Source organism: Zootoca vivipara, chromosome 1, assembly GCF_963506605.1.
Source record: "Zootoca vivipara chromosome 1, rZooViv1.1, whole genome shotgun sequence".
Taxonomy (NCBI): Eukaryota; Metazoa; Chordata; class Lepidosauria; order Squamata; family Lacertidae; genus Zootoca; species Zootoca vivipara.
Genome location: NC_083276.1, coordinates 127,970,426 through 127,998,333, shown reverse-complemented (window position 1 = coordinate 127,998,333; position 27,908 = coordinate 127,970,426). Strand labels below are relative to the sequence as shown.

Below are 27,908 nucleotides of genomic sequence, written 5' to 3'. Positions count from 1 at the left end.
GCATAATAGAGACCTTGCAAGAAAAGTGACAGAGAACTTTGTGCCATTCCAGGTTATTTTGTGCAGATCATTGGCATACATTAGCGCTTTCGAGCCCATTCCAGACACAGTGAATATCTGTTAGTGCAAAACTTATCCTTATATTCCGTCACCAGGACTACTCTGTTTTCTGAGCACTGCTATGTTGGTTCGAGTATCTAGCACGGAATATACATTTCCTGAGAATATCAGCAGCTTCCCTACTCATAGCAGGTTTATAGCTTTGGTGGTTATGGAGAGAATTTGGCCTGTAACACGAGCAAGTTTCCTAGGAAAATGGGATTTGGAAATTTTTCCTATACAAATTAGGATACTTTGCATTGGGAAAACTTTCTGGTGCCCAAGAGTGCTTTAATTTGCTGTGTTCATTTTACATGTACTTAGCAAGCAGGGCTAGAATGTTGAAGCTTGTCTAATGTTATAGTTGCAGTTGGCATGCATTCATTGCGACTAATGAATTTACGAAATAAAATGTTCCACGAAAAAACAAATAAAGCACGTTTTACAAGTAATGTTTACTGGGGGGGGGGGATAATCACCCCACATTGCTAACTGGCACACCCAAAAAGTTGGGCCTCTTGAATAGCACAGTGAAATGCAACAGGCAAAGCCAAGTGGGTACGAGTATAACTGGACAGATGAATCTTAATGCATTTCTGAATGTTTTGTGCAATGAAAGTTTCTACAGCAGAATAGAAAGTTTCTAGTGCAGAATAAAGTATGCTGGTGGATCTCTCTCTCTCTCTCTCTCTCTCTCTCTCTCTCTCTCGTGTGTGTGTGTGTGTGTGTGTGTGTGTGTGTAAGAGAGAGAATACACACACACACACACACACACACACACACACACACACACACACTAATAATAGCATGAAGCAATGCAAACACCAAATGATGAGTAGCAATCACCAGGAACAAAGCAAAATACAGTCATTTTTCACACACACACACACACACACACACACACACACACACACACACACACTGCAGAAAATAATAGCAGCATGTTAAATTAAATCACCAAGCCAAAAAGATGCATGAGTCCTTCCACGGGGTCTGGGCAAGATCTTCCTATTAGCATATTTTGGGACTCTGAACAACTTGGGGCCGGATTACCTTCAGGGAGGCCTTACATTTTTTTATACCCCTTTGTGGTCACTTCTGCCTTTGCAAGAGGCCCTCTCAGTAGTTCTGTTTTCTCCCGAAGTTCACCTACCTTACGTCCACTAAGAGCAGGGTCTTTCGTGTGGTAGCACCTGCCCTTGAGAATGTGCTTCCAATGAACAGCAGACCAGGCGCCTTCCATCCTGGCATTCACGGTCACCTGTTCACTCAAGGCTTTCCCTGCAGGGTGATCCATCTATGTTGATACAGTAATTTGATGTTCCAATTTGCAATGTATTTTGAATTTGTTTTATGGACGCAATTTTTTACTGTTTTATGGTGTTCACCCTCATGCTGGTTTTCGTAAGGTTGATGGTAATTTTTGCAAACAGATAATAAAATAACAGCTTTTCCTTCTCACGCTCCATTTGGGGGCCAGGGTGGCGGTGCTATGCCAACAAATTTGTTTTATAACATAAGCTTGGCAACTGGAGATCCTGTTTTTTTCTGTGTTTTTTTTACTTGTGATGTTGCACTGAGAAAGGAGAAGGTTATGTAAGGTATTTGATGTTTTCCGGAGCAGCAAAATGGCATGTGAAGAAAGAATCCCTGTAATGTATGAAAAAGCGTCAGCTTGTAGCAAAGAGCAGGCGGATGAGAATTGGGGTCCAAAGGAGGACGGCCCTTCCTCATTTTGTTTTGCAAATATCTTATCTGTAGTTCTTCTCTAGTCTAATGGCACGCATGAAGTGTTAAAGACAGAAGAATTCTGGGAACTGGAAGGCTAAAGATAACAGTGCCTATTTGGCTTCATATAATTAATTTTCAGGTGACCTTTGGGAATGTGGCAGGCAGGTTGTGCTGCTTCCACAACAGTCTTGCAGCACAATCCCACGCAGGTTTACTCAGAATTTTGTCTTGCTGTGTTCAGCGGGTTTCAGTCCCTAGTAAGTGTGCAGCCTTAATTCAATAGCAGCTTCTCCCCAAAGGTGAGCAGGTCACAGGCAGCACCTGGGGGGAAATACAGTGGTGCCTCGCTAGACGAATTTAATTCATTCCACTATTTTTTTTTCTTATAACGAAAAATTCGTCTAGCGAATCCCATAGGAATGCATTGAATTTTTTTGGATTTTTTTTTTGCCCATAGGAACGCATTAATTGAATTTCTATGCATTCCTATGGGAAACCGCGATTCGCTAGACGAATTTTTCATAAAATGAATTCGTCTAGCGAGGCAACCTCTGCTCGAAAAATCCTTTCGTTAAGCGGAAATTTCGTTAAGCAGGGCATTCGTTAAGCGAGGCACCACTGTACTGATTTATGAACTTCGAAATCATAGCAATCAAAATGCAACAAATTGTTTCTTTCATTCTCACCTCCACTTAGTTAGCATTGTGCTTTAAAACGTAAGCAACCTCTTAAAAAAATTTTTAAAAAATAAAAATGGATACTTTCTGTATCCTGAAAATAGACCCATATATCACTCAGCCGTATTGGAACCTTGTCTAGCCATGGAGTGTGTTGGGGTTTTGTTCCTGTTGTTGAAAGCTGTATCTTTTTCACTCTGTCCTGTTCTTTTTCCCTCCCCACCCGTCTAACATTTTGAGTTCTCTCCCCCTCATCACCCCCCCTTTTTTTTAAAGGGAGGTGGCCTTGATGAGGTGGTTTTGTGTTTCAAGAGGCAGAAGGCAAGGCTTGACCAGCTGGTATCTTGAACTGACACAGGTGCAAAGACCACAGGGAGTGGGATGCAAGAATAATTATAGGTTTCTGAAGCATCAGGCCTTGCCTCAAAGGGGGGCTTGCGGAGAACCGTTCTTTATGGAAAATTAATGACAAGGCTCGAAGTCTGTACGGACCACTACGGTTGTCATAAGAGGAGTAATGCCTTAAAGGGACAGCTTCCCCCCCCCTCTCCACAGGAAGTTTGGAGACCAAACCCAGCATTTTAATATCCAGGCAGTGGAGAATTCATATGAGTGGCGGTCGACGTAGCAGCCTCCACGCTTGCTAACCTAGGGATTACGTGCTCTTTTATAGAGTTTTCTGTGCAGCAGAGAGTAAACCAAGGCCAGAAAGAGAGAGAGAGAGGGGCAAATATTTCAGCCCTGTGATAGAAAGAAGGAACAGCCTAATACTGTAAGCCCTCAACTTACACAGGGGTTACGTTCCAGGGATAGCACCTAAAGCCTAAATCAAGTGTAGTCAAACCTTATTGAGTGCAATGGCGGGTGGGATTGCCAAAGACTTTTTGTTGTCTTGCGCTCAGTCCACCTTTTTAATTTTATTTTGTTTGTAAAGCTGAATGCACACAAGTTAAATGTGCACTAGTTGCATAGAATACTTCCTGAATTCTACCTGTTTTTTGGGGTGGGGGTGGGCCTTACACTGGTTTGTATGTTGTAGTAACTCCTGTTCTCCAGGTGTCTTTCCTTGAATACTCAGCATTGCATGGAAAGGCTAAAATGTAAAAAAAAACCAACCATATATAAATGGATGTTTACAGCACTTCAGATATCCCACTTTTCTGTCTCGATGGCCTGGCATTTACACCAACAGCCGGCGGTTCTGAGCAGAGCCTCGAGGAGCTTTCCCTGCTGGTTCCTCTTGCCCTGCTGAAAGGAGCTATGAGCCACTGGGCCGAAAGGACCCTGGTTTGCACTGCAGAGGAGCACTTTCTGTGCCTCCCGCCCCATAGATACTAAAGCTTCCCCTGTTTGGTACGGAGGTATTTGTGCCAGGCCCCCCCAGAGAAACTGCAACTGCTACCTGCACTTACTTGCTTATGTGCTAAGCAAACATTTCGGGTGGATCGGGGAGGGGAAGGAATTTGACTGATTGTGGCGTAGCCTCCTAACGTTTGGGGGTTGATTCACAAGTGGTTGCTCCCTGGGGTTGCTAGGCAACTGGAAAGGACCTCTGCCGCCCTCCGTCTTCCTCCCAGAATGGAGAACACTGGCACTTCTGGCTGTTATTCTGTGGGGAAATTCATAGAATTGTGGAATTGGAAGGGACCTTGAGGGTCATCTCGTCCAACTCTCTGCATTGCACCCAACATGGGCCTTCAAACCAACCACTCTGAGATGAAAGGTCTCGTGCTATACAGACTGAGCTTATATCACAGCGGATAATTTATTTCTCCTTTCTTTTCTTGTGACTGTTTTGGCCTATCCATATGTTTCAGCCCATTAGGGAAGGGATGGGGCAGCTGTGGCCCTCCAGATAATTGTTGAGCTACACTTCCCATCATTCCCATTGGCCTTGCCAATGATGGGAATCGAGCAGTACCTGGAGGGCCATGGGTTCCCTATCCCTGTGTCTTGTCTTCTGTTTCTCGGCAGTGGCAACTGTTGGATTGGGTGGTCTAATGACGTCTTCCTTCTCTGTCTGCAGACATGCCTTGAGCTGGAACGCTACCTTCAGACGGAGCCCAGGAAGATATCGGAGAGCTTTGGTGATGATTTGGACTGTTTCCTCCACACTGCCTCAGCTCAAGACACAGAAGACACCATCCAGCAGCTGGACCCCCTCTTGTTGCCTGTAGACATGAGTCCTTGCGACAAGAATTCCAACATGGACGTTATCGTCTCGCGGGACAAACTCTTGTCCGAGACTTGCCTCAGCTTGCAGCCTACCAGCTCCTCCACGGAGGGCTATACTGCCGTTAACCAGGCCCAACTCAACGCAGTGACCTCACTAACGCCCCCCTCCTCCCCTGAGCTCAGCCGCCACCTTGTAAAAACCTCACAGACTGTCTCCGCGGCGGATGGCACAGTTACGCTGAAGTTAGTTGCAAAGAAGGCCGCCCTCAGCTCTATAAAAGCCGGTGTGGCAGCGCCTGCTAGCACAACAAAGTGTGCGCTCAGTGACAGTGAGCAAGGAGGGACGGGGGCAGACGCTTTGCCGGAAAACAAGAAGAGGGTTCATCGCTGTCAGTTTAATGGGTGCCGGAAGGTTTATACAAAGAGCTCACACTTAAAAGCGCACCAGAGGACTCACACAGGTACTTATGTTGGGTGCTTGGGTCTCGTGTTTGCTTGTTTGTTTGTTTGTTGCGTTCAGAGTTGAAGTCCTTAGATGAGAGTTGTCTTTTGGAAGATGGCTTGGAGCAATCTGTTCCATGTGTTTCTGAAGTGGGGATTGGGGGGTGGGGATTTGCTATCTGAGGATGACCTTGCTCACCTGGAACACCCCTGAAAGAACCTCAGGTGTCCCTGCATTTGGTGCACATTTCAAAATTCCTCCAAAACACTGAAGATGCAAAGCCATACCTGCCAAGTTGCTGTCGGAGAAATAAGGGACCGGGCCGGAAATAGCAGACCGGAAGTAGCGCTGCCGCCATTTTGGAACTGGGCGGAGCATGCTCAGAAGTGACTTTTGATGCTGCTTTGCCCAGTTCCAAAATGGCCGCCGCGCCAGAAGTCTCACTGCAGCCATTTTGGAACTGGGTAGAGCAGCATCAAAAGTCGCTTCTGAGCATGCTCCGCCCAGTTCCAAAATGGCCGCCGCGCCAGAATAAACCGGGGGGAAACAAAAAAATCTGTTTTTTCAGCTAGGAACAGCTGGAAAAATGGGGATTTCCCGGGGAATACGGGAGACTTGGCAGCTATGTGCAAAGCCTGTGTTCATATGTAATGATATGCCACATTTTCTGGTTTACTGTGAGCAAGCAGCATTTGCAAGACACAATCCGCAAGTGAACAAAGCAACCAGGGCTTCAACCATGATCCTGAGTGTTTTTAGGTAATGGAAAGCCAAGGTTTACTGGTTTGTTCACCCCACTCACGCCAGGGGAGGAGCGAAGTGAGAGCATGTTGGGAGCACACTGTTTGTGAAATCCGGATTACTGTTACATGCAAACATGGCCAGTGTGGGGCACAGGTCATCAGATGCAAAAAGCTTTTTGCTATTTGTTTGAACCATCCAGATTTGCATATTTTGGTCACATAAAGCACCTCCAAGTATAGCATATATTCTCTCGGTGGATGATGCGGATTAATGTAGCAGGATTAATGCACTGTCAATGCTATTAGCTCAGGGGGGTGAGTGAATTGGCTTTATTTCACACCTGGTTTATGAGCCTGGCAGTTTTTTGATGGAATGAGTTGAGGACAGAAGAGTGGGCTGGATTCTAATCAGTTTAGCTTTGTAATGGTCACATGCATTTCAAGTGGGGAAGTCTGTGAACTAATAGGATTCTGGGGGGAAAAAAACCTTGAGGGAAACGGCTTTAGTCCTATTGTCAAAAGAAATGTAAACTTCAAAAGACCTTCCCTGCACCCTAGTTTCCATCCCACAAACAGTTAACATCTGGACAGCAGACTGAGCAAACACACAGGTCACAGACTTTCCCACTGCGCTGAGACATACTGTATTTCTGTTTAAACTATAGTGATTATTTATAAAGGTGCACATATGGGCTTAGGCTAGTAGTTGAAATACACTTCTCAGTGTGCTTAGAAATGTCCCTTGTGCCAGGATCAAGGGATTTTTCTGGGTGGTGGTATTTCTACACCTGGGGCTGGGGCTTCCTCTCAGTATCTTAAGAGTAAAGGTAAAGGTGAAGGGACCCCTGACCATTAGGTCAAGTCGTGACCGACTCTGGGGTTGCAGCGCTCATCTTGCATTATTGGCCGAGGGAGCTGGCGTAGAGCTTCCAGGTCATGTGGCCAGCATGACAAAACCGCTTCTGCCGAACCAGAGCAGCACACGGAAACACCGTTTACCTTCCCGCCGGAGCGGTACCTATTTATCTACTTGCACTTTGACGTGCTTTCGAACTGCTAGGTTGGCAGGAGCTGGGACCGAACAACAGGAGCTCACCCCGTCGCAGGGATTCAAAACGCCGACCTTCCGATCGGCAAGCCCTAGGCTCTGTGGTTTAACCCACAGCACCACCTGCGTCCCTTAAGAGTACTTTATTTAAAAAAAACAAAAAAAAAGGTTTCCAATAATTGCAAAGAAACACCCCAAAACTTGAGATGTGCCCTTTCCTAGGAATAATTTTGTTGAGTGCTGTTGATTTTACATCATCATCATCATCATCATCATGCCACCACACTTGTAAAACACCACCCCCTTAATACGTTCCAGAGTAATCTTGTCAAGGTCATTGCTTCTTCCCATGCTCCGATGTGGCAGCTGACATAGTGTTTTGCCCAAGGCCACAGATATCTATGGCTGACCGCAAGTTTGAATCCAGGTGTCCCAGTCAAAGTTTCGTTTTCTGTCTAGCAAATTGTATTCTCTTCCTGTAGAGCTTTTCACTGTGTGAACGACATCACATTAGAAATGATTTTAGACATTCAAGGAGGCCCACGATATAAACCTCTAGTTGAACTCTACAATCTTAGTGTGCACAATGGGGATTGCAAAAGCTCTCGTGTCAGAATTTCTCAGTGGAAAATGGGAGAAAAGAACATTTTGAAATGAGTGAGCTTTTAAACAGCCAGTTCTCCATAAGCTCTTTGCCCTCTAAATATTCGGATCACATGAGTTGAGCTATCCCGTCTTCTTTCTCTACGCTCTCTACTCTCAGAATATTTCTCAAAATAATAATTCTGCAATTGATTAATGTCTCTGCTCTCTTTCTCAGCTTTCCTCATGAGGATGATACAGTTCCATGACTGCTGTGCTATTTTTTGCTTCTAAAGGAACTGCTGAGTCAGTTTCCTCAATTTTGCTGTCTTTGATGATAATGCCACTATGCCATTAACATGTCTTTATAAAAAAAAGTTCCTAGAGATAGGTTTCCACCCTTATAAAGATAAATTTCCTGGACTAGTAGAAATTAATATTATGCAGAGGATTTTTCAAAGACTGAACTATTTGCTGTGCCATAGAGTTTCTGCATTATACTGGCTTAAAATCATCCCTTCTTGAAGGATCACCTTGGCCACATGCTTTCCATGTGGTGCTGGGCAAACTGTGGGTTCCGTTCCAGCAGCACACCAAACCATAGTTTGCTCTGATAATAATTTAAAATCCAAACTATTAGCAAAATGATGCCCATAACTATGTTTTGTCAGTTTGGACATCACACCAAAGTGCTCACCATGGAGCTGGGAGTTGATGGCATGATGGGAGTTGTAGTCCAACAGCATCTGAGGGCTAGAGGTTCCTCAGCCCTGGTGTAGATGACTGAACTAGATGGACTGATGGTCTGAATCCATAAAAGGCAGCTTCCTGTGTTCCTAACTTAAAGCCCCTAAAGTGCTATATAATCCATGTTTAGTATTAGTGCTTCTCCTGCCAATGGAGATAATAATTTCAGTTTAATCATGAGGTATAGATGAGCATTGTTATCTGATTGTGGCACACCTTGGTCCATCAGCTTAGGTTGATATTTGAATGGTCTGGTGTGAGAAGAGCAAGGGGGTTGGGTTTCATGGACAATTGGTCCACGGTGACTCTTGGTGAGTCTAGTTTTCAAACCTGATACTAGCAGCGGAAAGCTTATACATGCCGTGCTCTAAGTACAGTAGTACCTCGCTAGACAAATGCCCTCCTAGACGAATTTTTCGCTAGACGAATGGGTTTTGCGATCAGAGGTTGCCTCGCAAGACGAATTCCTTTTGTGAAAAAATTGTCTAGCGAATCGCGGTGTCCCATAGGAATGCATTGAAATTCAATTAATGCGTTCCTATAGGTGGCACTGTGGGTTAAACCACAGAGTCTAGGGCTTGCTGATCAGAAGGTCGGCGGTTCAAATCCCTGCAACGGGGTGAGCTCCTGTTGTTCGGGCCCAGCTCCTGCCCACCTAGCAGTTCGAAAGCACATCAAAGTGCAAGTAGATAAATAGGGACCGCTCCGGCAGGAAGGTAAACGGCATTTCCGTGCACTGCTCTGGTTCGCCAGAAGCAGCTTTGTCACGCTGGCCACATGACCCGGAAGCTGTCTGCGGACAAACACCGGCTCCCTCGGCCTATAGAGCAAGATGAGCGCCGCAACCCCAGAGTCGGACACGACTGGACCGGATGGTCAGGGGCCCCTTTACCTTTACCTTTATGGGCAAATATGTGTGTGTGTGTGTGTGTGTGTGTGATATATATATATATATATATTTCAATGCATTCCTATGGGATTCGCAAGATGAATTTTTCGCAAAACAAAATGACTCACAGAACGAATTAAATTCGTCTTGCGAGGCACCACTGTAATCGGCAGGCAGCCTTCAGACATGCAGGACTAGAACTTCTTTGAACAAAAGGTGAAACCAGTTGTAAAAGAATAACAATGGGGAGTGGACACACCCTTGAAATTAAGGTTCTGGCATTAATTCCTACTGAGCTTGTACTCAAAAGTAATATCATAATTTAATAATTTATTATTCATACCCAGCCCATCTGGCTGAGTTTCCCCAGCCACTCTGGGGAAAGTAGAATTGGTATTTAGTTTCAGAACTGAACTCCATCTTTCCTGGTCCTGTTCTACGCTTTCTTCATTTCACTTAGCGAGGGGAGATGTTTTTTGTAGCTTTCAGTTGGGAATTTCCCTTGCCATTCGAATGCAAATCACCCAGAGATCTACCAGTGAATCCCAATCTACCTCCTGACTCCCCCAGCCTTGAACAAATTCATCGGAAAGAGAAAGAAGGTCAGTGGCTATGTGCAGGATATAGCCCTGCTATACCTGTGTTGTCCCTGACATTTTCACATGCTAGATATGGAGAGTGAAGCACCCTCTCACCTCTCTTGTGTAGTTACATTTCTGGACCTGATCACTATTGTAAATGAGATACTGGGCTGACCCAGAACAGCTGTGCTTATGTTTACACGGCTTGCCTTTCTCAATCTGCACTGTCTGATCCCTCTTAACAATAAAGCTAGCATTACTTATGCAGGGAGAGAGCAAAATTGCCTCCAAAACCAAAATAGGAAGTATTAAAGGGGTGTGGCTTGGAAATTTCGGGGTGCATTGTAAGGATCCCAAGCACACGTACCCAAGATGACAGCCGCGGAGCAGTTATTTTGCTGGGTCCTTTGTCTTTCCACACAGCCGTAGCTTCTTGGAACCATCATCAGCATAATACAGTGTCAATTGTGAACATGCTTGGCAGTGCCAATGGCTGCCAGCCACTTGGCTCAGTTGACAGCTGAACTGAAGGTCTGAAAAGATTGTGAGATATTATTTTTCCCCTTTGGCTGCTGGTAGCGCTCTCATGTGCAGGAGAAGAGGAGGCTCTGTGTGGCTTAATTGCTCTGCATCTCTGCAATAAAACGGAAAGACAAAGACTTCTCTCTCCTTGAACACTAGTGGATGGCTTTCTTCTGCCATGCAGCGACTCTTGCCATAGCCCCTCAGTGGAACGGGTGCGTCTCAAGCAATCTTCATGTTGCAAACCCTGGTGGACAGATGAGATTTGCTGTAGGGTGGCCTTGAGGTGACCACAGAACGCACCCTGATGTTGCCAGGGAAGATCCATACGCATTCCACTGACTGCAAAGTTGACAATCCCTGTACAGGGGGGGGGGGGGAGCAAAGCACAAAACACCTGGTCCCTTGCTGCTGAGAGGACTAAAGCAAGCAGAAGAAGAGGGGAGAGGACAGAGAGAAGGGAGGGTTTTTCATTTTATTTTATTTGATTTATTATATTTCTGTGCCGCTTTTCATTCAAATGAATCTCAAAGCGGCTTACTGACAGTGAAGAACGATAGCACTAGAACACAGTAAAACATCACAAATACAGCATAAACCATATAGAATGAAACAATGACAATCTATAAAGCACTTAACGATTTTTAAAAATAAGCTAAATGTCACAATTAAAGCAAAAGTCATATGATTAAAAAATCAACACAGCGTTTAAAATTATAAAGCAATGTTAACATTCAGAAAATAAACTAAGCACTGTTAAATTAAAAAAATCCTTCAGTAGCACCTTAAAGACCAACTAAGTTTTTATTTTGGTATGAGCTTACGTGTGCATGCACACTTTTTCAGATTCACTGGAAACAGAAGTGTCAGACCTTTATATATATACAGAGGGTGGTGGGGGTGGGTGGGAATGGGTGATGGGCTGATGGGGGTGGTAAACCTGTGGATGGCTGTTAATGGCTGCTGATGACTGCAATTAGTTTTAGTAAATAAAAACTTAGTTGGTCTTTAAGGTGCTACTGAAGGAATTTTTTTATTTTGCTTCGACTCAGACCAACACGGCTACCTACCTGTAACTAAGCACTGTTAAGTTCACACATGCCCTCTCCACACCCCCATGACTCGTAATCTTCCACTCTGTTAAAACACAGACACACGTAGCTCAAGAGTAGATTATCTTGTGCAAACCAAGGGTCAAAGGCCCTTGATTTCACCAGGCAGGGCTCCGAGTGACTCATATCTGAAACTGGTGTACCACTACCAATCACTGTGGGCCAGATGGATCCATGGTCTGACTTTGGCACGAGGCACTGTTCCCTCTGAATATTGTAATTTCTGGCATATGAAGAGTTTGGAATGCAACTGCTTGGTTGAGCCACTGTGTAGGGAAAGGAGTTTGATTCAGTTGAGCAGAACAAAGATCAGATCCCTCTTTTTAATTATTTTTTTGGTCTCAGTAAACTGAAGGGTTTTTTTAAGTGGTGGTGCTAATTTATGTTGCGCCAAGGAGACGTTGCTAAGGACAAACGTGCAAAAAGGTGGAACCAGATTTTGGCCTGGAGTAAAATGGAGAAGTCGCTTGTCACATGGGAAAATATGTGCGAAGGAGCACTCTAGGTGGCAGGGGAAGGTGAGGTCTGCAGTTGGAAGAAAGAGCACCTATTTCATGGGTGTGAGGAACTGAAATAGAACCGGTACTTAATTGACTGGGGGCATAAATCTAGCTTTAACACATTTGCCCCCTGTTTTAATTGCATGGCAGATACTTCTGCAAGCAGTGACAGTTTGGCTTCTGGAGGGGGGGGGGGAGAGAATTTTCCAGTCCCATCTCAGCAAATGCCAGTGAAACAAGTGACAGAAGGAGAGCTAATTTAGGTTGAACAAAAGCAAAAAAAAAAAAAAAAGTAATTCACAGAGTATAAATGTGTCATTGTCTAAGAAGGGAAACAAGGTATTTTGATGGGAAAATACGCCTTAAAAATTAAATGAAGACCATTCTATTGAAGGGTTAGTTTGGCTCGAGCCTCAATGTGAACCCGAAATGATGCTCAGAGCAGCACCTTGTAGAGACTTGCAGTGCTTTTGTTGCAGAAACAAATGGAATGGGGGAGCCCAGCTTGGGGCACAGGCTCCAGCTATTCAGAAACAGCATGATGTGTTGGAAGAGTGGGATGACTGATGCAACAGGGAAGAAACACTGGGTCAAGAAAGAGTTAATAGCAGCAAGGAGGGGCAGGAAGGGAAGAGCAGTCAGCTGAGTCCCAGGTGGGGCACGCCTGTCAAGATGAGGAGCCTTATCCTGTTGGGATCTGGAATCCAGAGTGACCACCTGGGGAGTCCTAGCAGGGGGTGGGCGCCTGAAGATGTAAAAAGAGAGAGAGAGAGAATAGAGAGTAAAGGGGAGGTAACAAACATTAATGGCATTTGTTAAAATGGCATAAATTATGCAAAGGAACCAGGCCTTGGGCTCAGTTGCCAGCATCTATGATTCCTTGAAGATGAAAGGGGCTTGGGTTTTTTTGCTTCGTTTTAACTCACACGGCGGCTCAAGCAGCATAACAAATTCAAATAAACTTTGGTGCAAACACAGTGCACTTTTGAAATGGCTGTGAGGAAAAGGCATCATTGGTGGGATGCAGAAAAGTGACTCATAATCGTTGTGCAGATTTTATGCACTGCAAACCCGTATCTTTGCACTAGGGCACTTGCCTGCTTAAGTGCTCAAAGAGGCGTGTATTGATGGTCACACCAACAAAATGTCCATTAAAAATGAAGGGGTGTGAAGGGACCATTGTTGGTAGGGCTTGCCTTTCATGTGCATAAGGCCTCACCTTAAATTCTTGGCATCCCCAGTTTTTTTAAAGGCGCACAGAACAGATGATGGGACCTAGAGAGCCGAGTAAACAATACTCAACTAGAAAGACAACTAGGACTCAGCTACACAGCTGCAAATAAAACATTTAAAGTGTGTTTTGAGTGCAATGTACAATGTGACGCTAGATAGCGATGGTGAACCTTATGGAAAATTCAATGTGTTTTTTTAAAAAACGCTTAAAAAGAAGAAGAAGCATTTTCAGAATGGTTTTTATTTGTGTGTAGATTCCACCCTACTATGACCATGTCAGGCAAATAAAACTGATCAAGAGTTTTGGATTGGGGAGAATACAGGTGAAACTTGGAAAATTAGAATATCGTCGAAAAGTGCTTTTATTTCAGTAATGCAACTTACTATTTTTTCTTTTAATTTTTACAAATGCTTTCTTTTGGAAATTCCACAGTAATAAAACAAATAGTTACAACAGTACAAAAATAAACAAAAGTAAACATTGCTATTACATTTCATTAATTGCATTCCATTTATAATTGACCCGCCTAATGACAAATAATTACAATTACAACAAATAAATGCTTGACATATCTTGCTTTACATGTCATGCATCTATCTCATATATTGGTTTCACCTTTTAAGTTGTGTTACTGAAATAAATGCACTTTTCGACGATATTCTAATTTTCCAAGTTTCTCCTGTATGTGGCCAAAATCAGCTCTTGGGGAGTGACCAGTGGCTGCCAAGAATGTGTAGCAATGGGGCAAAGATTCTGAACTGCAGTGCGTCAGATTCCTCTGGTGAGCAGTGTACAGTTGCTTCATGTTTTAGGGAAGCCACATTTGTGCAGGTTTACTGCTATGTGTATTATTTTGTGGATCAATCTAGGATGTTCAATATGTGGCAGTGGATACTGTTACCCCTGCATAGCAAGCTCAGCTCACCATATTGGTAATATTTAGTCTTTTGTGTTGAGGATGATGGTTGCATTTTAATGCTGTGCCTTGCGTACTAACAGACAAGGTTATAAATAGACTTCTGTTGGATAAAATGGGGGGGAAAAGCAAAATCATATAAAAATCTATATTCTAGCTTTTTTCGTGTCTACATGCTACTCATGGCAGTTAACAACAAAAACCCATCACAACATACCATAAAATTCCTCCCCAAATGCATTATAATAAAATCAGAGACAACTGCAGTGAATAAGATGGACATCAGATAAAAAAACATATCTACCCAATAAAACAGACACTTGCCTAAACAGGAAGGTAAGAGAGGTGGTCCAAGCTAGCTGTTACCGTATTGTGAATGATATTCTAAGAAAAGCTTATACAGTGGGGTTGAAATATTGACATCTCTCTGCTCCTTATTTGCTGGTTTTGCAGCTGTTGGCTTGTCATATATCTGGAGCTCTTAGTGCTAAAGTGAAGTTGAAACTAAAAGCTCTTATTACTCTTTTTTTAAAAAGTTCTTCTAACCTCTCCAGGGACAAAAAAATAATAATAATGGCAATTTAAAGCAGCAGAGAGTTGTCAATTAGGGCAAAAGAAAAGAAAGTAATGGTTTGAATGAGGGATGGGGGGGAGAAATGTGAGGAAAGAGTGTGTCGCAGACAGACTTTTGCATCCTGTTGCTAGGAAACCACATCAGCATTAAATACAGTGTGCTAATTGGCTAGCTTGTCAGTGCCTGGGTACCAGCCTGGGCCTGCTACACAGCTGCTTCTGCTGTCTGGTTGCTAGGCAACTGCATCTTCTCTCCCCCCCCCTTTCTTCTGGCACCTAATTGTCTACTTTTGCTGCTGGTGTTGCTGCTGGGTACCAGTCTGGGCCTGCTGCTCTGCTGTTCTCCCGAGGGGCTGAGTTGGAGGGGGGGGAGGATATGTCAGCAATTAATGGAGCAGAAGTGCACATTCTACAGAAGGCCTGGCACCTGTGTCTCCTAATTCTCCCTCCACCCCCAACAAAATCCTTCTGTTCTTAAAGCACATCAGGTGCCTCAAGCTTCTTTTTCTGTTAAGCTTACAAGAACAGGCTTTAAAAAGGAATTGGAATTGCAGAAGCTTTGTCCCTTTCATGAAGTGACTAGCAAGGGAAGGATAATGTACCTTTTCTCAGTATGCATTTTGTCAGTGGGCTAGATGTGATGAATTGTTGCTTTCCTGCATATGGGCTTGTGAGGGTGTGTGATAATTGAGTGTGGGTAGCTTAAGCCCTCTGAGACATTTTACTCTTTCTAAGAAGCATTCTTTGCCGATGTTGAGGGAAGAGTCTATTTTTCCTTATTCCGTACTCCTTTTCACGCTTCACATTATATGCAGAATGACATGTGGAGGTTGTCACGGACGCTTAAATGACAGAGCCACTTAGGATGTGATTCGCCGTTGATGTAGGCAAATTGATTGAAGCAGCTCCTTTTTGTTCCTTAAATGGGAATGACCGGTAGCTGCCCCACAAGGGGTTGCCTGCCTCCACTCAGAAGCGCACCTTGACCACTTCATGGCTTCAGCATGAAGCAGTGATTTGCGTGTTGCGAGCTCTCACTAATCCAATTCCCACAGAAAGGATAACATTCTGTCCCCTTATGTAGAGTTTTCCCATGGAGTTGATACACTGAAATGTTGAGTAATCAAGTAACGTGTGAATTAACCCCAAACGTCAAAGCGAGGTTGGCTGCAGCAAGACTTCGTAGCCGTGTTGAGGGCTCAGAGAAGGTGTTGTACAGTGGTACCTCAGGTTACAGACGCTTCCACTAACCCAGAAATAGTACCTCGGGTTAAGAACTTTGCTTCAGGATGAGAACAGAAATTGCGCGGCGGCAGCAGGAGGCCCCATTAGCTAAAGTGGTACCTCAGGTTAAGAACTGTTTCAGGTTAAGAACAGACCTCCAGAACAAGTTAAGTTCTTAACCCGAGGTACCACTGTATAGGGATCCTGCCCCCACCCCCAAAATGAGTCCTGGCTTTCTATGGTTACAATGTTCCTGCCACATGTATAAATTGCAAGATCCCACAAAGTAGCACGCTTGAAAGGAGAAAAGGCACTTTGTGGAGCAGAATTCAGAGGGCTTGATTCATAATGTGGGTTACCAACAGGATGACGGAGAGTTATTACTATTCCTGTTTTGTAGTCATTCCCTCCATACCATTCATTGGGAACTTTGAATACAGAACAGCCTTTCAGGCCAGTGTTAAGCATGGGATGTTGGTGCTAAATCTCCCTGCAATGGGCATTTTTGTGGCTTTAGGTGCCATTGATCTGCCTGTCAAGTCTCTCAACTACAGCCTGTGTGATATTCCATCTCAGGTAGGCATTTTGATGCTACAAAACTATGTGGGAGCAAATATGTTGACAGAAAGGATGGTTGCAATGGTTGTTGTTGTTGTTTAGTCGTTTAGTCGTGTCCGACTCTTCGTGACCCCATGGACCATAGCACGCCAGGCACTCCTGTCTTGCACTGCCTCCCGCAGTTTGGTCAAACTCATGTTTGTAGCTTTGAGAACACTGTCCAACCATCTCGTCCTCCGTCGTCCCCTTCTCCTTGTGCCCTCCGTCTTTCCCGACATCAGTGTCTTTTCCAGGGAGTCTTCTCTTCTCATGAGGTGGCCAAAATATTGGAGCCTCAGCTTCACGATCTGTCCTTCCAGTGAGCACTCAGGGCTGATTTCCTTAAGAATGGATAGGTTGCAATGGTGGTGGGCTGCTTTTCATCTCACACTTCTGCCATGTTTCTCTTCTTCATTTTTCAGATTAATGTGCATGCGTGAATTGCTGTTGATGGTGTTTGCCAAAATGGTACCTTACGCCATTTCTCTCTCTCTATAGGAATGGTACTGTAGCCCAGCCACTTTAGTAATGCATTGCACTTTTTCTTACCTGATGAAATCAGCTAGAGGCACATTCAACAATGAAAGAATCTTAAAAGAAACCGAAACAGATTTTTCTGTTAGTTTCACTGTGACTGGTTCAAGAATGACACACATACTTTATGCTTGGGTTATATTTTTTTATCTCCGAAATCTCTCTCTTTTAAACAGCTGTATCTGTTTGTTTGTTTGTTTGTTTGTTTGTTTGTTTACTCTCTCTCTCGTTGTCTAAAAAACAACAATTTGTTTTATTCCATCTATGAATCCTACTTTTACATAATGTGTTTTAAGATTAAATGCAGGTTCCAGAGGATTTCACATCCAGGATATTAGAGGGAATAATTGCATCGTAAATCATTAATTTACTAGTACTTTGAAAAGGTGAAATTATTTCCATTTCTAGCTTTTGGAAATGGAAATGGAAAACACTAAGGTTATAACTTGTTGACATAAAACTGCATACATCCAGATTTTTAAAACTCAGCTGTTTGTTGAATTTGTTTAGAAATCCATTTATGGCAAAAAAACAACAACAACAACCCTCACTTCAGAGGGTTTCAGCCAAGATATACAGTAAATCTGTCATGAGTATGAATGTTAAAGATATTCTGGGGCACATCAGACTAGAAAAACCTTAATACCTCAAGATAGTCTGGACCAATTTTAATTTACAGGGTTTCCATTTTGTTACATTTGAAAGGCAGACTTGCCTCTACCCCCCACCCCCACCCCAATGTGGCACATTACATGTTTCAAACAAGCCATAGTTCGGCTGGTTGTGTCATCCAAAAGTGGACTGTGGTTTGCTTCAAAACCTAGAAAGCCAGAAATAAACCAAGAATTCTAAGGACTGTGCAGGCAGTCACATACATGATTAAACCATGGTTTATTACAAACTTTGGTTTATTGCTACATATGAACACGACTATTACCGATAAGGTAGGTCAGTATTATTTCTGCATTGCAGGTAGAGGGGCTGTTGGGTTGCAGGTTGGGTTCTTGAGTGAAGCAGAGATTCAAACTGAGATTGCCTTAGCTGGCTGAGTGTCTTAGCTGTTACACTACACCACATGATGCTTGGGTGAGATCACAGCGAATCATGAGGAGTGTTCTGTATCTCTGGTGTTATTTTATCTCTTCTTTAATGCCTCCTTTTAATTGTTTGTCTACATGCAGTGGTACCTCTACTTACAAATAACTCTACTTATGAATGTTTCTACTTACGAACGGAGCTCCGCCCGCCATCTTGGATGCTGTTTAGATAGGAATTTTTCTACTTACAATTTTTTAGATAGGGTTGCTTCGACTTATGAATTTTTTCTCCCAATGCATTCCTATGGGATTCAACTTGCAATTTTTCTACTTACGAATGTGCGTTCGGAACGCACTAAATTCGTAAGTAGAGGTACCACTGTATTAGCTATTTTTGTGACCTTTGTTGGTTTATTTTGTTCACTATCTTGAACAAAAGCAGTAGCAAATAAATGACTAAATAGTGGGGGTTTTTTTAGGTGTGTGCGATACTCAGTCCAGGTCAGGCTACGAGATCACTTTGATCTGAAAAGTGCCCTTGATCTGACACCAAATAGAATCTAGCCTGGTGAGTGGAGGAGGAAGAGCTGTTTAACACAGAGTCTCCATGGCACTTTACTGTCTGCTAGGGAAAAGGAAAAAAACAGCATTCATCTTGAATTTTGAACAAATGGAGCTGCCTTATACAGAATCAGACCATCAAATTCAGTATTTTTCACACTGGCAGTGGCTGTACAAGAAATCTAGTTGAGGGTCTTTCCTTGCAGTCCTGCTACCTACAGACTAACTGGAGATACCTGAGATTGAATCTAGGCATTATGCTCTGAACTTAATGTTCTTCTTTTACCAGAAAACTACAGATTGTGTATGGATGTGGGTAGAAAACAACCACTTGGAGGGTTCCCCCCCGCCTGTTTAAATAATTTGTTTCATTTTGTTAAATAAATACCTGAAGAGCCTTGCATTTTGGAAACTTGTGTCCTTGCTTGTCCTGCTGTGCTCATGCAGAGGTGGAAAGCTGCGCAGGCAGAGTTAGGCAGAAAAAATATCTGTAGAATAGCAGTAATGACGAGCTTGCTTTTACAGAGTTGTTGGGATGGCAAACACAATCTTCAAAGCTCTTTTTTCAATTGAAAGCACAGAAATTATAAATAGATCAGAGCCGCTTCAGTTCTAAACAGGTGGTTGTAGTGGATATTATATGAAAGTAACCTGCCCTCTTTTAGCTTCCTGATTTTATCCCGCATCATCTCAGAAAAGTAGCATGTGAAAAAGCAAGAATAGATGTTGAATGTTCAGCTCCTAGTTTGAATTCAACCCCTAGACCCTTCATGAAAGCAACTGCTTCTTAGGCAATATGCTACAGAATGACTGTATTGTGACTGTACAATAAAGCGACCTCTCAGAATCTGTTTTCTGCACTTGTTCCCTAAAATGCTTATCTATTCTGCTCCCTGTCTGTAAAACACAGCACAACAGTGCACACTGTGAGAAGATGTGAGAAGGTCCCACTGTCTCTGTTTCGGTGATGGGGACGGATTTAGCACTTCTGAATCCCAGATTGCAGTCTGTGGAATGCAACTGTAACATGCCTTTAAAAAATCCTTGCCATAAGAAATTTAGATTTAACCCCCCCCCCTTTCCAGGCCATTGCATTTATCAGAGGATGAGATAACCAAGTGATACTTTTTTAAATTCTTTCCAGGGAAAGGAAAGCATTAATGAGATACTCTTGTGTTCTTCTTTCTCATGTAACGAGACGGTCACTGTTCCCTTTCCCTGCATTTTGCTTTGAAGTTTTGACTAGCTGTCAAGGGGGGTAAGGAGCGGCCAAATCTTGGCTGAGGTCTGAGGGTCAAGGATTCCTTTCGACAGTGGCTTTTAAAGGTCACATTTTCCTTTGTCTTTCTGTTTTGTCCTCTGCGCTGCATACAGTAAGCAAGCGTTGCAGTGCCTGGGAACACAAAGAGACACTGTCTGACATTTGGCAGCAAGGCAGCTCATGTTACAAAAGGAAAGAATCTGAAAAGAAGGCTAGTCTCAGTGCTTGGCAAAGCCACTCTGGAATGCCCCCGGAGCTCAGCTCAGCTATCATAGATGTTAGAGGGATATCTGACGCTGAAATAAGTCAGAATACACTCCAGAAGGCTTTAACAGCCTCTGTGCAATGGGTTTCATGCAGCACTGCTCTATGCTGTCAAGACTATCCATCTTGGGTCGTATTTTTCAGCTGGTATCGCTGAAGGCCACCCCAATTAGTGGCTGCAATATATTTTGTTTGTTACATTAGATCTTGGATCGTTGAATTGGGTACCAAGGGAATTATTCACTTCCATGGCAATCAGTGTTGGAAAATCTCAAGTTGCTGTAGAAAACGATGGATCCTTTATCCTAGAAGGAAGGTGGCTAGGAGCCGGGTTGCTTCAGTTTCTTGACAAGACGGGGTCTGTTAAGGTGGCCTAGTCAGGAAGTACACAATACTGTCTCCAGCGCCTTCCCTTTATGAAAGCTGATGCTTTTATTCATGTCTTCGTGAGAATAGGTGTGCATTCTGTTATTTTGACTGATGACCTGTCCTCAATCCCAACAGGTCAGGGAACAGTAGGGAATAATAATAATAATAATAATAATAATAATAATAATAATAATAATAATAATAATGATAATGATAATGATAATTATTTATTATTTATACCCCGCCCATCTGGCCGGGTTCCCCCAGCCACTCTGGGCGGCTTCCAACAAAATAGTAAAATACAGAAATCCATCAAACATTAAAAGCTTCCCTAAACAGGGCTGCCTTGAGATGCCTTCTAAAGGTCTGGTAATTGTTATTCTCTTTGACCTCTGGTGGGAGGGCGTTCCACAGGGTGGGTGCCACTACCGAGAAGGCCCTCTGCCTGGTTCCCTGTAACTTGGTTTCTCGTAGCGAGGGAACTGCCGGAAGGCCCTCGGCGCTGGGCCTCAGTGTCCGGGCAGAACGATGGGCAAAACCACGCATCTCCCCGCCTCAATAGGTTTGCAGTTGAAAGGCAGGTCCATGCTTCATGCAGCTGATGCTGTTACTGGATGCATGGCGTTGAGCAGTTATTTTCCGCATAAAATATAGTTTACATAATAGGTGCATCTTTTATAAACCAGTGTCATTTGTTGCACAAGGCACCAGAGTAAATAACATGTTGCCCCCCCCCCAAAAAAAATTTGACGTTTTTGAGCTGTTTGAAGGAAATTTGGCAAAGAAACACTTCTTTGGCGAAGAAACACTTCTGACATGGGTTGACATACGTCTGGGTTTCCGCCGGACATTTTTGTTGATTTTTCATCAGCCCTTCTTGTTGGGATCATGGGCAATGGAAGGGAGAGCAAACAAGATGTGGTGGGGCGGTGAGAAAAATTCCCTCTGCAGGTACTTGAGCACTCTGACTCCCAACACAAGTAGATAAACTATGGGGGCTAACAATTAATTCTGCCACATGCCCAGTTATGAGAGAAATGACTTCTGGCAGAGTAGGGGTGGAGTATTTCTATTAAAAAATGGGGCTAGGCGTGACAATGGTCTGGGGAAATAGTATTACTAATTGTATTTCTGCCCTTCTCCTCTACCCGCGTGTAGGAATGTTTCCAGTTTCTGCCCCACTTCCACAATATTCTGCTATTTTTTTATTCAACCCATATGAAAGTTAGCATTTTTTTTAAAAAATATTTTTATTAGAGGTTTCTTGAATTACAAAGGTGTGTTCAGTGCCTCTCATATTTTAACATGTATCGTTTTTGCAAATCGGTTTCATTTATTGAGACACTAAGAAGAAAGGAAGAAAGAGATAGATAGAGGGTGGGAGGGTGGATGGGGGTGGGAATAGGTGATGATGTTTCTGTTTTGCTTAATATATGTAGGGCGTGATGTCAGCTTTGCTTGTGTTGGTACTCCTTTATTCGCCTGTGTTCTTTTGATGGTGAGAGGAAAGTTGGCATTTTTATGTGTACCTTTAAACATATTTTAAAATACTGGAAACCCAGCCAGATGGGTGGGGTAGTAGTAATAATAATCAGAATAATAATCAGAATAATAATCAGAATCAGTCTTAAAACATGCATTTCAAAGTGTGTTTTGAGCTGAAAACTATGTAGCAACATTTGGGAAGGTGTGAAGCCTGGTCTAAAAATGACCGATCTATTTGGCCTCACTGCTCTGCTTTATTTTAAATTGCATTAAGACACTTACCATTTACCGTACAGAGGGGAGGACATTCTGCTCATGCTGAAAGTATTGACATGTCTTAGCGGTTTTGAGCCATCTCTTGAATTCAAGAGAGCTGCAATAGGTTATGCGAAATGAAACACTGCATTTAAAAAAACAAAACAAAACAAAACTCCAACTCTACCTGCCCCCCCCCACTTCCACTTTCCCCTAAGGTAGCTGGATGCTAAATGGAACAGGGTTCCTGCATCTTGTGTGGAAGGGTGAGGATTTCAGCAGGTGTAGCTGGAGTCACAAGCTACAACTGCTGAAAACCCCTCGTCCTCCACAACAGCAGGACCCCCATTCCTCTTCCCATCCGGCTACCCTGCTTTATCATTTATTGCCTTGAGAGACGAGATCGCTTGACTGATGGGCTGGTGGATCAATGGGTGTTTGGCTTTGCTACACCTGCTTCAATTTTGTATATAGAGTTTCCTTTCTGCATTGCTCTGCCTTTCAGTTTTAGATCACTCTCTCTCCCCTTTTCATTTGGAAACCCATCTGAACTGAGGATAAAAGGCTCTGGTTGCTGAACCGTAGGAGATATCTCTGCCCATTCTCCTCATCTGCCTGTGCCAGATTTCCACTTTATCTTTGGAGCAGCAGAGCCTAGCTTGCAAGCAGTAATGTTTAGTAAATGACTAACCACAGAGAAGCCTCTCTCTCTTTTTGTCTTCCTTGGGCCCTGATGAGAGATGCTTATGTTAGCTTCATTATAATTGGGGGGGGTGCTTAAACTGGAGATCAATTTGGGCCCGTTTCAGCTTTTCTCCCGTCTTCATTTGCCCACTCCTTGAACATGTGGTTTCTCCTAGATTTGGTTTATAAAGCAATCAGATCTCCCATTTCTCTCCTTGCTCTTGCTAATAATAAATAACACAGACACATCAGTGTTTAGGATTCAAGAAGCTTGTCACTTGAAGGCAGTGGCTGTCAATGAAGTTTAAAGGGCATCTTTAAGGTGATTTCTAGTATTAAAAAAAATTCTTCTCCTTCCCTGGTGCTTAAAGTTCCTTATTAAGGAAGCAACAATGAAGACTGTTGTTCTTCTTTTACTGTGTGCTCTCTCTTTTGCTATTTTGCTCTTGCTGAGCTGCATACTGAATGTGTAGCTGCATGTTGAATACTACGGTGTGTGTGTTTGGTTTCAATATCAGGATTCTTTCTCATGTTAAAATACGCAGATATTGGAGCCGTCTACTGGCTGCAACTATGTGCTGTCTGAATGACAACTAGATTGGAGAGAGGAGACCTAAGTTGAAAGGATGCTGTACCATTTGCTGGTCGTCTTCGCTCTTGTTTGCATTAACACCATCTTTCAAAGAGCAGAAGGCTTCGTCCGTTGTGATGGTGACAAGCACATTTGCAGACTTTTGCAAGGGAAGGGGAGCAAAAATGAAATGACAGTATCTCTCTTAAATCACCATGGTGCACCTGTTTTCAACCCCCACAGAAGAAGCACCATTGCCTGCTGTGGAAATCATTTGCTTATGTTGCAAATCAGGTCTCGTTTAACTAGGGTTAAAATATAACTGCACCACTACCAAGCACGAGTTCACACATACTGTACATATTTCAAACCTAGACCTAAACTACTAGGTGTATGCAACTTTCATGTGTGAATGGGCCCATCCAGAATAGATGAAACTGGGCTGCTGTTCAGATTTTTACAGTGCTAATAATTGAAAATGGAAGAATTGCTTCCTGTAGTAAATGAGCCACTTTCATAAGTGTCATAAGAGTTTCACAACGTCAGATTTCAAAGGCAGCGTTAAAGGTCTGCTACAGAATATCTTGGTTCCAGCACTAGTTTCTTATTACAGGCAACTTCCTATTTATGCATCGGTTATGTTCTGAGGTGCTCTGCATTTAACTGAAATTGGGTATATTGGAAACAAAAAAATTCCTTCCAGTAGCACCTTAGAGACCAACTAAGTTTGTCATTGGTATGAGCTTTCGTGTGCATGCACACTTCTTCAGATACACTGAAACAGAAGTCACCAGATCACCGCATATAGTGAGAGGGTGGGGAGGGTGGGGAGGGGCCGGAGTGTTTATGGCTACATTTGGTCTTACAGGAAGAATTTACGACTGTTTACAACTGGTCCCACAGGAAAAGCAAGGGGTGAGATGGTTAAAGATAGCTTTATCATGTATAATGAGATAAAAATCCAATGTCTTTATTTAGACCAGGTTTCTCCGTCGTTTTAAGTTTGGTGATGATTTCCAATTCAGCAACTTCTCTTTCCAATCTATTTCTGAAATTCTTTTGTAATAAGACAGCTACTTTGAGTTCTTGTATAGAATGTCCTGGGAGATTGAAGTGTTCTCCTACTGGTTTCTCTGTCTTGTGATTCCTGATGTCAGATTTACATCCATTTATCCTTTGGCGTAGGGTTTGGCCTGTTTGTCCGATATAGAGAGCTGAAGGGCACTGTTGGCATTTGATGGCATACACAATGTTAGAAGATGAGCAATTAAATAGTCTTGAGATGGTATGTTTGATGTTGTTGGGGCCAGTACTAGTGTTGTCCGAGTGTATGTGGCAGCAAAGTTGGCATCTGGGTTTATTGCAGGCTCTGGTACCAGTGTCCATGTTAAATCTGGTTGTTGTATTATTGTGGGTGAGGAGTTGTTTAAGATTGGGTGGCTGTCTGTAGGCAATGAAAGGTCTTCCTCCCAGAGTTTGAGAAAAAGAACTGTCATTGTCTAGGAGAGGTTGTAGATCTCTGATGATGCGTTGTACTGTTTTAACTTGGGAGCTGTATGTGACTACTAGTGGTGTTCTGTTATTTTCTTTTTGGGGTCTGTCTTGCAGCAAGTTCTCTCTGGGTATCAGTCTGGCTCTGTTGATCTGTTGTTTAACTTCATTGGGCAGATATTTTAGTTCTAAAAAGGTTTGCTGTAGATCTCTTAGGTGAGAGTCTCTGTCTGTAGAGTTGGAACAGATGCGGTTGTAACGTAGGGCCTGGCTATGTACAATGGATTGTTTGGTATGTTTGGGATGGTAGCTAGAAGCATGTAGATATGTTTGTTGGTTCATCCTGTATTTTTATAGTGGTGTCTGAAAAATGTATTTCTTGCATAGATTGGTTCATTGTTAGGTTGATGGTGGGGTGAAAGTCATTGAATGTCTGGTGGAAGGTGTCCAGGGTCTGTTGACCATGTGTCCATATAATAAAAAATATTGTCAATGTATCACAGGTACAAGAGAGGTTTGAGTGGGTAGGAGTTTAGGAAACGTTGTTCTAAATCTGCCATGAAGATGTTGGCATACTGTGGGGCCATGTGGGTGCCCATAGCTGTGCCGCTGATCTGGAGGAACAGGTCATCACCAAATTTGAAGTGGTTGTGGGTAAGGACAAAATGGCAGCATTTGGTAGCAAAGTCCCCTGTGAATTTTTCTGAAATGGTGTTCCTTATGGCTTGTAAACCATCGTTGTGTGGGATGTTGGTATACAGAGATTCCACATCCATAGTGGCTAGTATAGTATTGTCAGGAAGAGTTCTGTTCTGAAACCATATGTCATCAGTGCTCCCAGCTATGTACGTGACACCACCGATTTTCTGAGGAAAATACAACCTTTGAATAATCTTCCTAAATAAAGACATTGGATTTTTATCATTATACATGATAAAGCTATCTTTAACCATCTCACCCCTTGATTTTCCCGTGGGACCAATCGTAAACAGTCCTAAATTCTTCTTGTAAGACCAAATGCAGCCATAAACAGTCCGGCCCCTCCCCACCCTCTCACTATATGTGGGCATCTGGTGACTTCTGTTTCAGTGTATCTGAAGAAGTGTGCATGCACACGAAAGCTCATACCAATGAAATACTTAGTTGGTCTCTAAGGCGCTACTGGAAGGATATATTTTTTATTTTGTTCCGACTATACCAGACCAACACAGCTACCTACCTGTAATGGGGTATATTGGGAATGCCATTGAGAAAGCTTGCAAATAACCTATAAACTTCTGGAAGCCCTTGAAAACCCCTTTAAAAACACACCACAAAATCTGCCACAAAAACTCCACCACAGTTGTGCCCCACCCCCCAATCCCTTGATTCCAGAAGGAGAGAGGATGTCAGGAGGGCTTGGAAATGTAAATATCCTGCTTTGTTCAGGGTGCATAGACAACTTGGAGAGGCCACGATGCCCTGGCAGCAACACACCCCTGCTCTTTGACGTGTTAAGATATTGGTGACCACACACTCCAGCTTTTGGTTGACACTGACACAACTTCTTTCGTCTTCTTTGCAGGTGAGAAGCCTTACAAGTGTTCATGGGAAGGGTGCGAGTGGCGTTTTGCACGAAGCGACGAGCTCACGCGACACTACAGGAAACACACGGGGGCAAAACCCTTCAAGTGCAACCACTGCGACAGGTAATTTGCACCCGACCTATTGGTTCAAGAGCTGCTCTCGAGGGAACTTGGAAGAAAATCTTTTTTTAAAAAAAGGAAACACTTAATGCAACATCGGCTGCTTATTTGGGAGGAAGGGGAATCAGTCACACAAGAGCCCCCATGATTGAGCTATAGGGTTACCTTTCAGCCATGCATCTCCAAACATTTCAAGGTTGATTCCACTTCCTTGGACAGAAAGGGAAACAGGCCCTGCCCAGTAAGCAAACAAGGTTTCCAGTTCAGTCCCTGGAATCTCCAGTTAAAACAGTCTCGGATATTAACAGCTGGAAAAAATCTCTCTTCTGGCGGCATTCAAAAGTTGCTGCCAATCAGCACAGATAATACTGGCTTAGACAGTGGTGTGGCTTGCCTTGTTCATTGCCAATACAGTGGCACCTCTACTAACGAATAACTCTACTTACGAATGGAGCTCCGCCCGCCATCTTGGATGCGGTTTAGATAGGATTTTTTCGACTTACGAATTTTTAGATAGGGTTGCTTCTACTTACGAATTTTTTCTCCCAATGCATTCCTATGGGATTCGACTTACAATTTTTTTGCGACTTACGAATGTGCGTTCGGAACGAATTAAATTCGTAATTAGAGGTACCACTGTACATTAACAGAGTGCGCATTTCAAAAGCCCATGATTCTGTTGCAGATATAAATATTTTACTCACGCCGATGTGAATATTTTATTTCTTTCCCTATTAAGCAAGACCGGCTTACCCCACTGGGTAGGGTGGGCATCTGTCTGGAGTCCAAGGAAGTGGAACACGCTTTCATTTACAGGAATTGCATGCTAGGCAATCTCTTGGTATTTGCTGAAGACCATCAGCAAAATGCACAGGTACAGATGAAATGCCATGGTGCCAGCCGGCCCTCTTTCATAAACAAACAAGGATGTTCGGTGAGGACAACCATGTGTGGTTTTCCCCCTTTCCCCGTCCTCATTCATGTCTAAAGCTGGAGCCTGGGGTAATATTTGCAATAGAACACATATGCTGTAAGGGAAATGAAACTTTCCCCCGTCTTCCTCTCTGTTTGCTATTGCTTGACATACTTTTCTTCCCAGCTCAGCTCGCTTCCATTATGAGAGACCGACTGGAAGCAAAAACAAACACTGGAGCAGTTGGGAGGAAAGGGGAGATAATGGAGGGGGGGACAGGCCTTCACCCCCCAATGTGAGCACATCTCAAAATCCTACCGCTGGGAATCAACACCACAGCTAGGTGGTTGTCTGTTCGGGAATTCCAGGGTGGAATTGCCAGTTTTTGTTTGAAAGTAACAATAAA

At 43.4% G+C, this 27,908-nt stretch overlaps 1 protein-coding gene across 2 annotated transcripts in view; it reads left to right on the top strand.

Annotated features, from left to right (window-relative positions):
- KLF7 (KLF transcription factor 7) overlaps nucleotides 1-27,908 on the top strand; it is a 79,712-nt gene that overhangs the window by 35,889 nt on the left and 15,915 nt on the right. For both annotated transcript variants that reach the window (XM_060282112.1, XM_060282110.1), the window contains exons 2-3: nucleotides 4,534-5,143; nucleotides 26,469-26,592. In XM_060282112.1, coding sequence (XP_060138095.1) covers nucleotides 4,534-5,143; nucleotides 26,469-26,592 — 734 coding nt within the window. The remainder of the gene's footprint in view (nucleotides 1-4,533; nucleotides 5,144-26,468; nucleotides 26,593-27,908) is intronic.